General features: G+C 47.5%; 1 protein-coding gene across 5 annotated transcripts in view; it reads right to left on the reverse strand.

Moving 5' to 3' along the window:
• Positions 1-7,591: 7,591 nt before the first annotated feature.
• NUP214 (nucleoporin 214) overlaps positions 7,592-16,760 on the reverse strand; it is a 43,708-nt gene continuing 34,539 nt past the window's right edge. For all 5 annotated transcript variants that reach the window (XM_062641266.1, XM_062641265.1, XM_062641262.1 and 2 more), the window contains exons 32-36: positions 15,784-15,933; positions 12,882-13,053; positions 9,370-9,512; positions 8,520-8,544; positions 7,592-7,825 (exon numbers count right to left, since the gene is read on the reverse strand). In XM_062641266.1, coding sequence (XP_062497250.1) covers positions 7,792-7,825; positions 8,520-8,544; positions 9,370-9,512; positions 12,882-13,053; positions 15,784-15,933 — 524 coding nt within the window. In that variant the 3' untranslated portion in view covers positions 7,592-7,791. The remainder of the gene's footprint in view (positions 7,826-8,519; positions 8,545-9,369; positions 9,513-12,881; positions 13,054-15,783; positions 15,934-16,760) is intronic.

Consider the following 16,760-nt stretch of genomic DNA (forward strand, 5'->3'; position numbering starts at 1 on the left):
CTAGGTTGAAACGTGCCCCTCCACCTCCATCACCAGACATGGCGTAGAAAAGCGATGCTGCCTCTTTTGAGATTTCATGCGTTGTGATTAAAAGTGATGTTTTTCCAACGCTGCTTCGTTACAGACCTGACTGGGACACATTGAATAGAGAAGGAATGGCGGCTGGAAGTTGCAGGTGCTATAGACATCGCTATTGCTGTGGCTGGTTAACGGTCATGTGGTTAGAATGGGGATTGACAGGGTCCCAATGGGGACTTAAATGTCTGGGGACCTGGGGCATCCTGCACTGAGTAGGGTGGTAAATAAGAGGTAAATAAAGCTCCTTCTCTGGCAGCTCCTTACAGAACCAGGAATGCACAAAGGATACGCGGGTAAGGCGATGGGGCACCACCATGGGATCCTGATGCGCGTGAGCTTGTCTCTGCCTCACCTCTCCCATCGGTGATGCTCGGCTCTTTAGAGCCTGACCATCCCAGTCAGAATCCTGTGGTGGTCCAGGGTGGGAAGCAGCAGGGTGAGCCCTGGCCGAGACCCTGCCCTTAGCCCCACAGCGTCATGGGCCATACGGTTCTCCTTTCCTACCCTTAACGCTGAAATGAGCATGGCAAGAGCGGGGCAGCCCCTTGGAAAGTCAATAGAGAAGTGAAGCAGTGTTTGGGGGGGGTATAGACCTGCTGAGCCGGCCCAGCAGTGAGCAAGGCTGGGTCCAGCAGCAAGGGGTAAGGCGAGGGCTGCCCGAGCCCCGGCGCAGCAATAAGAATCGTCCTTGGTCTTGCAGAGATACTGTGAAAACCACCCCAAGATGTACCGAGTCCGGACACTTACAGAGATGTAAAACCAACAAAACCCTGCTTTTATAACAGAGAAATAAAGTGACGTTTTCAGACGCGTCCGCCTGGAGTCGTTTGGGTGGAAGCCGCTCTTGAAGCAGCAGCTCCACCACCTCTGCACGCACGTTCCAAGGCAGCAATAAGCACCCCATTTCCCACGGGTGCCCCTTCAGCTGTTAGACCGCATCAGGCGCAGGGCTCTGGTTCAAACCCCCAGCAGACACCCTGTGTTTGTCAGCAGCAGGACGGAGCCGCGCTGCTGGCACCGCAGCAGCTGAGCTGCCACAGTTGGGGTTCCTGATGCTTACTTAGCAAAAGCACGGTCAGATGCTGAGCTGTAAATGGCACATCTGGAGAGTGGCAGCCCCTCAGCCAGGCATGGGGACCCCGGGCAGCAGAGAGCACCTCTGCCCCTTCCAGCCCAGGCAAAGGAGAGGTTAAAACATGCCACACAAATGGGGTTGAAATACCGCTCTGTATTAACTCCATCGTTCTTTGCCCCCCACAGTGTTCACTTTCAGCCAGCTTCAGTGTGCGCTCGCAGCCCAGAAAGCAACCGTATCCTGGGCTGCATCAAAAGGAGCGTGACCAGCAGGTCGAAGGAGGTGATCCTGCCCCTCTGCTCTGCTCTTGTGAGACCTTACCTGGAGCATTGTGTGCAGTTCTGGTGTCCTCAACATAAAACGGACATGGAACTGTTAGAACAAGTCCAGAGGAGGCCACGAGGATGACCAGGGGACTGGAGCACCTCCCGTATGAAGACAGGCTGAGGAAGTTGGGGCTGTTCAGCCTGGAGAAGAGAAGGCTGCGTGGAAACCTCATAGCAGCCTTCCAGTATCTGAAGGAGGCCTATAGGGATGCTGGGGAGGGACTCTTCATTAGGGACTGTAGTGACAGGACAAGGGGTAATGGGTTAAAACTTAAACAGGGGAAGTTTAGATTGGATATAAGGAGGAAATTCTTTCCTGTTAGGGTGCTGAGGCACTGGAATGGGTTGCCCAGGGAGGTTGTGAATGCTCCATCCCTGGCAGTGTTCAAAGCCAGGTTGGACAAAGCTTTGGGTGCCATGGTTTAGTGTGAGGTGTCCCTGCCCGTGGCAGGGGGGTTGGAACTGGATGATCTTAAGGTCCTTTCCAACCCTAACGATTCTATGATTGTATTTGCTTTCCAGGAAAGGAAACTGCTGGGATTCTTTTTGGAGAGCACAGCTCCTGTACTGACCTGTTAATCCACAGGGCCCAATCCTGGCACTTCCTAGGTCCGTGCTCCAGCTCCTCCTGCCATGACCAACCCCTCCAAGGGCTCCTGCCCACACGCCAAAGGAAGACACAAGTTTCTCCCTTGTCCTTTCAGTAGCTTTGCTGCTCTCTGACGAGGCTGTAAAGCAGCATCAAGGCTTCTCCAAGGAGCAGCAGGGCAAAGACTTGCTCTATCTGCTGCATCCGCTTCCACCCAGTACTGTAGAACCCTCCTGCCTGGTCAGACTGGAGGACCCACACCACACTCAAGGCTCTCCTGTGGAGCACCCCCAGTGAGGGAGCACCTCGCACCCACGTCCCCCCCTTCACTGCCTCTCCTCATGTCCTGCCTGGAGCCTGCTACAAGCCCCTTGTGCCCCTTGAAGGTTGCAGCCAACCTTTGCAGTGGGGAGAGCCGGCGCCAGCATCCACACCACCGAGGTGCGGGCCCACATCAAACAGAGCCACACGGCCCGTTTGGGGCGTTCCATCAGCGGCACAAAGCCAAGGGCAGGAGGAAAGGCACATACGGGAGGTCACGGCTTGAGGGAGGGAATGTGCAGGGATGGAGCCCGAGGAGAGGACAGGTTCCGGGATCCCTTTGCAGGGTGGAAACTGTCCCGCTCATCTGTTGGGAGGAGGTTAAATTTAGATGTCCTAGATGTGGAGGGAGGGGTGGGGAGAGGACAGCAGCCAGCCCGCAGCTGTTTGGGGTGACACCCTGACAAAGCCAAGAGCACCCGGTCCCTTACTGTGTGCACAGGGACACCGGGAAGGACGAGGATACGGGGAGGACCTTGGCTGCTGAGCTGGAGCCCCGTTCAAGCACCACCAACCCCAACCCTTCCTTGCAGTGGGTACAGGGGCTGCAATTCAAACTTCACCTTTTGCCACTTGCGGCTCTGCGATTTCCTAAGCCGGGTTTTAAGCAGGGGCAGCAATTCCTTCAGTGGGGGGCACCGGCCTCCCCATCCTGCTCCGAGCGCTCTGCAGGGACTTCCCTCTGCTGATGCAAATCAGGTTTTGTTTCCTGTTTCTTCTGTCTCACGTCTCCTTTAGCTGCTCACGTGCCGCAGCTGCAAGCACTCGCTCTGTTCCTTCGCATGTTTTCAAGTGTTAAAGCCCAATATTTTTAGCAATGCACTGGAGAGCCTTGAGGCATCTATTGAAAAAAAAATAGAGCAAAAATACCGCGTCATGTGTTCCGTGTAATTATAACACAGCTCATTAATCTGCACCGAGGTACCCAAGGCTGCCTTTAGTAACACCTTTGTAAGTCAGTGTAAACTGGAGACAGAGCCCTGCCAAAAAGCCCAGGCACAGGAGAGCAGCACTGGAGAGTGAGGTCTGATCCTGCCCTGGTTCATAACTGTGGGGTTGTCCCCTATTTCCCTCAGTATAGGGCAATAGCTTATTTCACCTTTGAAGCATCATTTAAACGCAGTGCATTTGAAGCTCCTGGTGCCTGCAGAGCAGCACTGCAGAGACTCCATATACTATATGTGTATATTATACTACATACCCCATACACTATAGGGAGCACTGACCCAGGAACGGCTCCAAAAAGAAAAGGGGGGCGAGGGGTCCTGTCCCTGTCGGAAGGGGATGTGGTGACGAGGCAGGAGCCCAGCCCAAGGCTGCAGCATCACCCATGGCTGCGCACCCCCAGGAGCAGTGCCCCCACACCTCATCTTATCTCGTGGTTGGGAACAGGATGAGTTCAGACACGGGCGCTGGCAGCACAGAGTGTGCCCGTGCGTGATAAGGGCACGTAGGAGAAGTCCTGACTGCAGCAGGAGCCAGAGACACGGGGAAGGAGCTTTGTGACCGCGGACAAAAGAGGTGGGGATGGTGGGAGGCAGGGGACATGGGGAGTGTAACCTCACTGAGCATAACCGCAGGGTCCTCGTGCAGCCGGGACAGACATCCACAGTCCATGCAGGAGAGAGCTTGAAAATGATGCTCGCACGTCCAAGCTCATCCCTCGGTGCGGAATGGTCTTTACTTGATGGCTGCATCACCCTGGGGTCTCGCTGCTGTGAGAGGGAGGAGAACAGTGCTGGTCTCACTGCTGACCATGGGCTGCTCATCCCCATTGAGCCCCTGGGGCTCAGCACGACATTTATCTGGGAACAAACACTCCCTCGGCACCAGCAGACATGCTCACGCAGGATTATTTTTCCTTGGAAGCGATGCTGGAAGCAATGCACAAGGGCAGGACGCATGAAAACTAAGAAGGGATAAATAAAATGTCACTTCAGCCTCTGGGCTTGCTGCAGCAGGGACACAGATGGGCTGAGGGGGGAAAGCGAGGCAGCTCCACATGGATTGCTGGCAAAGGGTGGGAGAAGTAATGCCACCACCCTCCTTCACCTTTCCACCCTGCTCCCAGCAGCTGGATCAAGGGCCTGGAACATTCAGCAGCACTTTTCCAACCTCCCCCATCTCTCACAGGGATCCTCCTCCTGCCTGAGACTCACCACACAGACACCAGCACAGCCCAGCAGCTCGCTGCTGAGCCCGATAAGCAAGCCCTGAGCAGGATGGTCACGTCAAACACGTCTGGTTTCTCCCATTGAGCATCATCAGGGGTTTGGTCAGTGCAGGTTGGCTCTCCCCCGGCAGGGAGGTGGCCACATGGGATATAACCTGGCAGCACGAGATGAGCTCCAACCCTGCAACCCCTCCTTGCTCTTACGGCATTATAGTGCTGTGACAAGGAAGAGCCAAAGAAACAATGGCCTGCTCTCCCAGATGGGTCCAGACTGAGGGGTATCGCTGAGACCACTGGCACTCTGCAAGACCTCTGTATTCTGGAATACCAAGCATTATACAGTAAACCTCTTCAAAACACAAGATGAAATAATTCTCATTCCTTCTTGTGCCTCTGACACAGCCACGTTTTGCCCCTTTTACAGAGAGATTTGAGGAGCTTTCCTCCTTTTTCAAGAAGCAGAAATCCCCGTCCTGGTCTCTCCATGGGTTTGGGGAGATCCTCTCTCCACACCTCAGGCTCCCTTCTGCCCACCGAGCCTGTAACATCATCATTAGCGCTCTGCCATAGCACTCAGCTTCCCGCTGCCTCCAGGCCATGGCATGGTCTCAAGGGAGGGAAAAATGTGTTCTTTCATTAGAAATAATTAAGAATCCACCTTTGATGAAAGCCTGGCGAGGCTTCTTCTCATACGGAATTGGCAGGGTAAAAAGGCACGGCCACGTTAGCACAGACAAGCAGGTAAGCTCCTTTAGAGCAGTCACTGCTATCAGTTAACTTGAGGATGAACCAGCACGGACAACAAAACCACCAGAACCAGGGCTCCAAGCCCAGTCAGTCCTTGGCTTCTTTACCAGCTCTGTTGAGCCGGGGCTTCCTGCGGTAGTGGCTTTACTCTGTGGTGGACATCTGTCCCCAGAACCCTGGAGGGAGGCCATGAGGTCCCAGACCACTTAACGCAGCTGCCAGCCAGCTCCAGCTCCTGGCAACCACCGACCCAGAGCCAGGCGCGCTCGCCAAGCCCTTGACTCATCCCATGGAAATGCAGATTTGCTCGAAGCCGACTTCGCTGCCGTTTTGTGCTTATTCCTGTAGGCTCGTGGTCACGATCAGCCTCTCTGCGCCTCCAGCAGCTACTATGGAAACCAGGAGCGGCGCCCGCTTCTCCAGGGCACACAGTTCAGGGGGCTGGGTTGTTTCAGCCATGATGTTGGAAGCGTGGCAAGGAAATCAGTGTTCAGTCAGGATCTGGAGTGACTCCACAGGCCCTTCACTCGCCCAGGGTAAAGGAGTTAACAGGTAGCGAGCAGCGCAGCAGGGACAACCCCCCCCAACTGCTCCCATCATTCCACAAGAGAAACTTGAAATGGCCCAGCGTGCCAACATCACATTCCTACCGAGCCAATCTTCTCCATAGCAAGAGGTTCATTAGCTATCTGGGGCAGCACAGCTGATATGGCCTCGCTAGGAGGTGTCGCATGCCACAGCGAGGGGAGATTAATGCAAAGAATTTAAGGTCAATGGTTTGGGCCAACTGCTATTTATAAAGAGGAAGGAAAGCAGAGCAGCAGTATCACCTCTAGGCCATAAGAAATGGTGTATAGTCAAGGAGGACATAGCAGGAGGGCACACTTCAACCATCTTCAGCTTTCTCTTCCATTGCCAAAGCAGCAAAATTGCAGTAGATTTTCTCCAAGGATCTCTAGTGCTCACTCTCTTCCATTAGAGGGAAAGGGAGGTTATAAACACCCCCCTGACAAGGGTGCCGTCTCAATTTGACACGCAGCATGCCAGGGTTCAGAAATCCAGGGCATATGTAAAAGCCTTGGAGCCTATAGCAAAGCTATAAGCCTTCCTTGTACACTGTAATTCCCATCTTTCAGTGGTCTTCCTTTTTAAAGGCAACCTACCTAATGTCATTCCCTGTTGCAGAGATCAGAAGGATGCTTTCCACAACAGGAGTTAGGATAACGCTAACTTTTTAGGTTGACTTGAAAGAAGGGATTTCTTCAGGAACTGTTGACAGAAGTATTTGGTTTAGAACACTTGGACCCAAACCCAAGCAGTTATCAACTATTTACAATCCCAAAAAGCCACCACGTGCCCACCAAACCAAAAAGTGACACTTAAATTGTGTGGTATTAAAAAGAAACCTTAATGTTTCTGCTGATAACAGCAAAAGCAGAAGTACCCCAAAATGTCCTAACAGAACCAACAAGATAAACCCCATCCCATCTGCATGTATTCAACTAATACACAAGCTGTTATATCCAAAGCATTTTTCAGAGAGCAACAAAACCCCATTTACATCATGTAGAGGTTTCGTGAAGGTCAGATGCATCAGAGAGAGAAAGTGTTTGTCCAGAATGCCTTCAGGGCATTCTTTAAGCCACTTGCTCACTATGCTCAAGTATAAACAGATGAGAGTTTCAAAGGACCCTGACTAAAGCTGAGAGCCACAGGGAACAAGCACAATCTCAGACATGTCACAAGCCCACAGCCAAAACTGGAAGCTGCAGAATCACTAACGCCTCTGCATGGAGGTCACGCTTTAATACAAGGGCCAGAAGTTTTCCCTATAACCCGAGTTTCATTTTCTGAGCTCTGTAAAATGTACAGAAAGGTAAAAATAGGAGAGCTTTTCCTTCCCACCTCTTTGCTGAATGTTACTGCCATGGGAACGTGTTCTGCACGCTGCCAGTTTCTTCTCAGATAATTTCCTATTTCTCCACTAAGCCTCTGGCTCACACATGACTCAGTTTTAGCACTTCACCGAGAGAAGCATGTGGAGCATCCCATACTTAAAATTAGCAGGGCAAAACTTCAGCCCCTTGTGAAGGGCCCTGGACAATCAGTCATTCTCTTCAATGAAATACGTGCTGGTTTGTATCACAAACCAACTTGAGCTACTCCCTCGTCTAGGCATGGTATGAACAGCAGAAAGGTAACTCCACTACGGGGCTGGTAACCACAGCACACATCCATTTCTTCTAGATGCAGGGAGATAAAGCCTTCCAACACAACTAACATCAAGGCAGATAAAATAGTTTAATATAGAGTGAGAACAAGTGTTACATAAAAATAAGCAAAATCTTTTTCTTAAAATAAAAAAAAAAAGGAAAAAAAAAAAGTCTGAGAACTTGTATTTCAAAGAAAAACTGTCTTGGTCGTGCGGATGATCCATGAATGCAGGAGCTATGGCAGTTCTGCAGGAGGGCTCAGGATGTTTCTAGCTTCTCCATCCACTAAATCCAGAGGAAGATCTGTGGAGCAAGAAGAAAAGAAACGACACAGCAATGAGTGCTGGAGTCTCCCTCAGGCAGTATTAAGTCAGCAGCTCTCTCAAACACTCTTCCAGTCTCCCTAATATCAGAAGCTTATGAGAACGCATTGGTATTTCCAGCATCTTTTACCTGATGCTCAGGTGTAACATCATACCTAGATGGAAGGTTCTAGAATAAGCATAATTCTCTCTGGAGAGATACACATGCTCTGCTTGATAGGGAAACTAAGGTTTAAGAAACCTGCTAAACCTAATTGAGCAGGGCAGTGGCAGAGTGAATGACAGAGCTAACCTCGGCTCCTCGTCCTGCTCTTTAACTGTAAATCATCATCTCAATTCAGCCAGAAAAGTACTTATTTAATTCCTTGTTTCAACCTGATAAATGGAGTAGATATTAGATTCGCACACACAGCGTGAGCACGCACATCATGTGCCTGACAGGTGAAGAAAGAGCGTGATCTAACTGAAAATTCTCTTTCATATGAAAGATTAACCTCACTGGAAAGCACACACTGAGAGCCAGGACTTTGAGCTCCATGCAGTGCCACTGAAAAGGAAACCAGGACTCGTGTGCTAGTGCTACTTTCAAAGCTTGCTCTCGTAAACCATTCAACTCTTCTATTTTGATTCTACTTGTACTTTTAATGAAGAAGTGGACAGAAAATGGTACTTACGTGTTAGCTGATCCAAACCCAAACCCTGAAAGAAATGCAAGAGTAAGAAAATAATTGGTAAAAAGTAAAATGAATGCGTAAGATTTGTAGTAAACATCCCCTCCCACACACACATTGAAAAGCATTTCTTTCCTGCCTTAGGCCAGGGCAAGAGCAATGGGCAAACAATGGAAGTCAAATCTCCATCTAGAAGAAAACTGACTTGCCTCAGTTCCTAAGAGGGCTTTGCTTTCACTGGCAATCAGCTAGGTCCATTCATTAGCAGTAACTGCATACAATGTCCCTGCTTTATTCACCTCTCCATGAAAATAGAGGGCGGCTCTCTGAAGAGGGAGCTTGTGCTTAATACAAGCCAATGGTGACACCAATGAGCGTATCATCTCCCAAAGGCTCTGTTCTCAGCCCTGCATAAATCACTGCAGCTTTACCAAATTACACCAAATAAAAATCTGGCTATTGCTGTTCCAGCTCAGGCTTGCAGTGCATCTTCTTCTGACACCAAGTGCTTACATACAGAGACCCATGCATATGGTACTGAATAGTCATTATTTCTCAAGATTTCCCTTGGAGAAGAAAGAACAGCTTTATGAAAGGGGGTGAAAAGCATTAACCCGATGAGAGTGATTTATTCAGATGCAACACAGCACCTCAGTGATGGAATTACGAGCTAAATTCTGGGAAGACACTATACCCGCCCCTGCAGCACAATTCTCCAGGCCGTGGTGCCTTCCCTACAGCAGCATTAGGGCCACGCAGATTTCTGACAAGGAGCTGAGGATTCCCACCCACGTTCCAGGGAAAGCTGTACACATGGGGCCTGTTAGGTTCATTATATTTCAGCTTTTCCTACCTCCTCCACCTGTCCCAAAAGCTGAGAATCCACTGCTTTGTGTGCCAAAACCGGTTCCCTGTTGTGAGAGCGAGCCAAATGTCGGGGTGTTCTGATTTGCTAGTGTGCCAAACGATGCTGTGTTGTTACTGGTACCACCAAACCTGCAGTTTAAAGAGAAAAATCAGTATTTGCAAACATCATCCAACTTACACTGGAAGTTTGTCCCCACACCTGCAATGATAACAGCACACTCAAACAATGATGCATCAAGAGAGAGACCACCTGATATGAATAATGATAATTGCTCGCTCTGAAAATGGATTTACTCTTTTGGGGAAGGCTATTGTACATACAAACATCTGTTCAGCTCCTGTGCTTAACGTACACCAGGTAGAAAGACAAATATGTTCATGCTTACACAGGGTACGTTTTTAAGTGCTTGGAAATACCAACTCCAGCCATCAAATGGAAGATATTATTTCACCCCTGTGCAGTTTTCACCCAGCAAACACAGGATTGGTATGAGCTGCTGATGGCCAGAGCACAAAGCAGAGCCCTGACTCCCAGCTTTCAGATGGCTCCTTAACCTGTTGCCTACATGAACCATCTGCAGATCTCTCAATTCCTTTCCCTCCCCAGCCCATTTGGAACCACACTCAGTTCCAGTGCTTCCCTGAAGATCTGCACCTACCTGGCACTTCTCCCCACCACCCTTGGAGTACTTCCCCAATTGCTTTTGGGGACTGAAATAAGAAGCATTTTTACATATGGAAATTGGTCTCCTTTCTCCACCCACTCTGTCCAACCAGGCATTGTAGAGCTATCAGCATGACACACTAATGAGACCACAGTACACATCACGGTTCTCTGCCCCCACTCATGATTCAGAATTGGGAGAAGCATTAAGAGGTGCCTTCCAAAACCAAGCTTCAAGTGTTTCTCTAACTTGAACAGGGCAAAACACAGACATTGTGCATTCAGCTCTGCAAGTGCACAATGCTGCAAGCACTAACCCAGCGCCAGCCCTCCCATGAGCAGACAGTTGAGTCAAACAGCGTGGCAGCTTCGCAAGGCTGTGCCTTACACAAGCTCCTGTCATTTCTGACTTAAAATGCGAGCTGACAGCACGTTAACGCACCTCTCCATCCATCCAGATCTAGTAGACTTCAAAGAAAAAACCCAGAAAAACCCAGCACACACATCAAAATGTATCTCTCCACATTAAAGATAACTCCTGCAGCAGTCTGACAAGCAATTCACCTGGTAAAGGACATCACCTCTCATATCCCAGACACTGTCAACTGTTCACGCCGCTTCCACATACAGCATTAGATACAGTGGGCAGTTCATGGCCCTGCTAATCATCCCTGTGCCTCTGGTCTGGCTCTTGACCTATATAACATGCAGACAACTTCAGCTCAGAACCGCAAATACGGTTTCCTCAGGAAAGGCAGAACAAGTTTTGGAGCTCATTTTTCAAAGAGCAGCAAGATAAAGTGATGTGGTTTAGAACAAGAGATTTTCACAGTGCTCCATCTTCTCAGGACCGTGCAACTAAACACACACATCATGTCTAACCGGTGAAAGGAAGTGGAGATGAAAATAGTGACAAGGAAACTTGTGGTTCAAACTGCCTCTTTCAGTTGCAACCAGAAGAACATGCCTGTTGAAAAAGCTGAAGCACAGCACAAGCAGAGAAACAGCTCAAGCTATGGACACGTTTGGGGTTTTTTTACGTAAAAAGACATGAAATACAGTGCTTGCCTGGTAACAATTTAATCAAACTTAGCTTGCTCACATTTCCAGGTCTTTTGTAAGCTTCTATGCAAAACAGAATTGAGAGGCACTTGAGGTTAGTTTATGCAAGCAAAACATGATTTGCTCACAAACAGTCGGAATTACAGACTTTGCAGGAGTGTAGTGGTTTCTATTTTTGACACCCAAGTCATTTATCAAGTGATGCAGATTTTTCAGAACTGAAGCAGCAATGAATCACATGGATTGAAGTTAGCAGGGTGTTCTCAGCCACTTGGAGCTAATACCACACAACATACTGGCAAGTAACTTCTCCAGAATTGGGATTTTTAGAGTTTCACTTCAAGAGAAAGGCAGAAGAGAGGTGCCCTGCACAGACACTGCCTTATACTGCAGAATTAAGCTGTTGCTCACAATTTTATGGTGAGGTTTGGATCCAATTCCTCAGGAAACTCTGAAAACATCAGATCGAGTCTGCACCTTCCTGCTAGAGTAGAAAGTCTCAAAACTTGCCACAATTAAAGCCACTGAATTATCTTTCTTGAGCCTGCAGAGTGCTTATGCAAGAGCTCTGTTTGCATCATCATGCTGCTCGTTCCAAATCCCATTTTATCTTTAAGCTTCCAACATTGTCACTGAACACATCCAGTTTCACTACAAAATCCTGCAGCACAATGGGTGCAAGCTGGAACTCAACAAAGTATCACTTGGGTTGAAGCTAAGTCATCCCTGCATCCTTCTTTGTGGGGATTTAAATAAGCTGCCTCTGTTTTTACCCTTTCCAAAGGGACTCTCCAGTTTGCTGCACCAGAGTTCAGGATGCAGCAGAACCACCGAGCTGAAGCCTCCCGTAGCTCAGGAGTGCCCTGGCAGATGGGCATCTGCCTAAACTCATGGGGAATTAACAGGTGACACTTCTGGATGTTCTAATGTCCCTTACATAAAGGCAGCTCCTGCTGGAACTAAAAGAGAAATGCTTGTGAAATAAGTAAACACCAAGATTCCAGTTTCCTCTTCTCACTGGAGGTTTTTCCTTTTTTTCAGTTGGGTCTATTCTGTCTGAATATAACTGTAGGGCATGAAGGAGAGTTGCTTGCTGGTGGTGCAATGCTGAAGTGCACTGGCTGCCTATTGCAGAAGCTGCTTTGCAAGGCTGGAAATTCTGTGTTTAATGAACAAAACAAGAAGTGCTATCTGCTCTAGTGCCAAGCACAGGCTTAAGGGGTAAAGAAACAGACAAAACCAATCAGTGTGGGATAAACACGAATCGCTCCGGGAGCACAGACTGTTACAAATGCTTCATCCCACCTCCAAAGGTGAGAGGACAGCCTGAATTCTCATTAGTATCTCTAGCCCAAATCTCACAAGCAGATAAGGTGGCCAGACAGTCACAGATAACGATGTTTATTATTTGCTCTGCCAGGCATAGTTTGTAGGCCTAGATCTGAACTCATTAAGTGTGCACACAGAAAATACTCCTGCATTTCCTTAGACAGTTGCAAGATGACTCACATCCCTTCCCCTCTGAATCTCTGAAACTAAAGATTCAACACAGTAGTTTCAGCATTGAAATGAGATCATACGCATTATTTCCTTTGGGAATGAAGTCTTCGTTCTCTGCCTTTTTGATTTTTAAACTAACAAACCATGGACACTTAGAGCTTTGCAGTCAATCACAGAACACATTCTTTACCTTAATGCAGAGGTAGTTAAACGTAATAGTGTTTGGCATGCAACAACGTTGTTTTCCCCATGCCTGGACCCCGGTGGCTTACCCAAATCCTCCGGCGCTTGCTGCTGCTGTACCCTCGCCGAACACTTTGCCTCCCGTTGAGCCCAGAGGGCTTGAAAAGGTTGGGGCTGAACCGAATGCTGGCACCCCTCCGAACCCAGGGGATCCCCCAAAAGTGGGAGGGCTGCCAAACACTGGAGCAGCACCGAAGCCACCTGAGCAAAACAGAGGCAAAAAAGGAACAAGAACATCACATCAACAATAATGCAGAAAGAAAGAGACAAAACAAAGAACTAGATTTCTAAGCAGACAATCTCCATAATGGGGCTGTAAACCTTATCATATGGACACAGCATTATTTATAAAACTAACTGCCCCACTGCTACCAAACTGCAGGGTATGGCAGGGATAAGAAAAGGGGCTGAATGCATGCAAAAACCAGCAACCAAATTAAAGAGACTATCCAGAAGAAAACCATATTCTGGGTCTCTTGAACGTTTCATCACAAGATCGACTCAATCCCCAGAGCTGTACTAGAAGGTGGTTATACATCACACATGGTAGCACACTGTGAAGGAATCTCTACTGGCTTTATATAAAAAAAAGACCAGAATTTTAACTGTGAGATAGAAATGTGCACAATAACCAAGTTACAATAAACATACATAGAGCAGGTGATAGACTGATGCTTTTATTATTATTCAAAAAACACATATTCTTCCTTCATCATAAAACTAGCACTTCTTACCAGAAAAAAAAAGCTTAACTTATGTAGTCACTTTTAAAGTAAAGCTCTGCTCACCACCATTTAAACAAGTTACTATCCAAAGGACCCCATAGAACAGTGCAGAATGAAAAGCCTCCTGTAAAGGACAGCTCTGTGCACGTTTGCTGCTGTGGCCTGGTTGCAGTGTTTTACCCTGGCTTCTAATCTAAAGCTCTGGAAGGACACACGGGTGTCTTGCAGACAGAACTTCATGCATGCAAGTGCTTTAACTGGAAGAACTCCCTTACGCAATGGGTAAGCGTCCCTCACCTCTTAAGATCAGATCATAGATAGTGAGCTTGGTTTTTAGGTGCTGCCGTGATGCAAAAAGATTCAGGTAGGGTATCATCTAATCCTGGTTTAAGTGGTGGAAACTAAGATGCAATGATTAAATGCCAGGTCAGCAGATTCCTGCAGGGAATCAGGAGCTGAACTCCGCTCTTGGCAATTTCTCTTCAGGGTTTAGCTGCTTTCTGCAGCTCTATCTAGACTCCTTCACAGATGATTTTATTCTTTATTCATCTGCTGATACTACTGTCCTGTTTCTAGTTGACACTGTGGAGCGTGAGGGACACCTGCTCTGTTGTTTGACTAGGGATGAGGATGGGATACCACCCCACATTTTAATACCCTGGGTGAAATTCCAGTCCACGTCAAGGTAACAGATAGTGTTTGGCTGTAAACACAAAAGGTCTGGAAAATAATAAATGCTAGGCCTGAATTATTTAAACACAGAATAGGTATCTTGTTACCTCTATCTCTAGGAAGTCAGAGTATTTATCACAGGAGCTGAAGCTCTGCTTGGCATTAACTCTCTTCTGCAAAGCATATTAACACGTTTCATTTTTCTTTCTCCACTATTTTTAAGTGGTGAAACCAGGGCAAAGGGGGATTCCAATCAAGCAAAACCCTTCACTGCAGCTGAAAGGGGAAGACATCCCATTCATTTTGGTGTTTAGCAAATATAAGCAGAGGAGGGAAGGATCTGAGCTCTCTGTGAGTGGATGTACATTCTGCAGAAACTACTTGAAAATCCTATCACAAGAAGAATTCTGAAACTAACCAAAAGCAAGGAAAGAGTTCGTGGGTGAGTGAAAGAAGAACTTCCTTCAGCAATGCCTTTCTCCTCCTCTAGCAAAAACAGCAGATGGGAGGTATGCCAGAGTCAAGAAACTACTGCTACCAAGTGGAATGCAATACTTGAAAGACACCTTACAAAGGGCTGCTGGATCTGACAGCACCATCATTATGCTCTCAGCCACTTCACTAACATGAGAGCACAGCTAATGACAAGCAGAGAGCGCTTCCTCTCAGTGCACTGCTTCTCCAAAGGGAGTTCATGAGCACCATTTTCTCAAGACAACTTCAAGGATGACCAAATCTTTACTACTTCCCCCAGTAACAAAGCTTCAACAGACACTCTTGGAGCACGGTACCCATCTTCATCAATGTGCACTGTAAGAATGGGCTGAGGATAAAGGAGAGAAGCTTTGCTTTGCCTGACCCTTTGGACCTCCATTTTTGTCTGACTATCAACAAAATGAACATTTTGCCACTCACCACTCCTCTTGTGGCTCTTTCTTTGGGCAGATGACAGTAAAAAGAAAAGAGCTTTTGTGAAATTTCCAATATTTGATTCAATTAATTCAATTGGCAGAGAACAGAAGAGAGGATGATGGCAGGTCAAGACTGATTTCAAAAGAGAAGGACCTGAACCATGTCGGATGCAAGTTTTATGAGGATGCTTTCCCACTGCAGGCATCTGCATTCACTCAAGTGAAGAAATGGGGACAAAAAGAGTTACAAAACTCAGAGTGAAGTCTGGAAGACAATATTCCAAGGAAGCATCTAAAATGGGAAAAATTTCTTCAGTTCCATACTTTGTGTTCCTCATTTTATGGTACCTAAGACCAGAACTAATTCACACAGCTCTCTGCTCCTAAACTGCAATGGGAATTTCTGGAACGAACACCTGAAAACGTAGTTTATTGGATGCTTTTCTGCACATAGAATTGTAAATCCTTGCCTTGAACCCACCAGCTAAAGTTCCATTCACTAATTGTTCAGAGACAATTCCTGTACATGTATCGAGTCCAGGCTATAGACATCTAAATGGTAGAATCCTAGATATCTCACAGATAACCATGGCTGTTCATAGAGGGTGGATTAAACAAAGTACCTGCTTTGTTTGGACTGGAGAATCCAAAGCCTTGAGATGCCACACTTCCACCACCAGAGCTGAAAGTGCCTGTAGGCTTCTGCTCTCCAAAAGATGAGCTGCCAAATCCAAAAGTCTTTGCTCCACTGTTTCCAAATAAGCTGGAAGAATCTGGGGAGAAGAAGAAGAGTTGTGAAGTTCATAACAGACAATATCCTACATTACACTTTATTATCGGGATTAGCAGATCCCCAAGCACAAAATGAACACCACACTGAAAACAGCACTCTGCAGGCAGAAGCCAAATTTCCCCATGTTCCTAGAGGGCTTTGTAGTTTCACCGAGATCCATTCTGGATCTCACGGACCACCAACAACCCTTTATTGCTGCAATCCAGGAAATCACAGTGATGGATGATTTTAGTTGCATCCTGTGCCGCAGTCACTAAAAGACAATCCCTCAAGTGAGAAATCACAGCAGCTAGAATCAGTCTCTCTTGACAACACAAATAGGAGTTTACCATAAGTTAAAGATTCTCAGCTATTCTGGCAATGGCTAGTATTTCCTAACACAACTATGTGACAGAACCTTAAAGTAGGAGCCAAACCTTTCCAGCCTTACTGAGAAATAACTCAAGTTTTCTTCTCTCATAAGGCTACAGAGGGATTTAGCATCTAGTGGCAGGACACAGAATAACCAAAGCTCCTCTCTGGTGAACCATCTGTTTTATTTTATCACAAAACCCAGTGCTGCAATAAAGAAGGGATCAATTAGCAAAGTTAGAGGACTGACCTCAACCATTAATCCCAAAGGATCATTAAAGATGTAATAAAACAAATGGATTTGCTCTCCCAAGACTTGAAGCCAACTTCTAGCCACTTGCAGTGAATTCTACAGCTTCCCTTTGTTCCCTTATTTTTACATCTTGGACACAGTTTCCCTTTCTTTGCGCTTTCTACCTGCTGGACTCCACCCCTCCTGCCTTCCCCTTCACCCAA

Source organism: Pezoporus occidentalis, unplaced genomic scaffold (assembly GCF_034315485.1).
Source record: "Pezoporus occidentalis ecotype Australia unplaced genomic scaffold, CSIRO_AGI_Poc_V1 ctg68, whole genome shotgun sequence".
Classification (NCBI taxonomy): domain Eukaryota; kingdom Metazoa; phylum Chordata; class Aves; order Psittaciformes; family Psittacidae; genus Pezoporus; species Pezoporus occidentalis.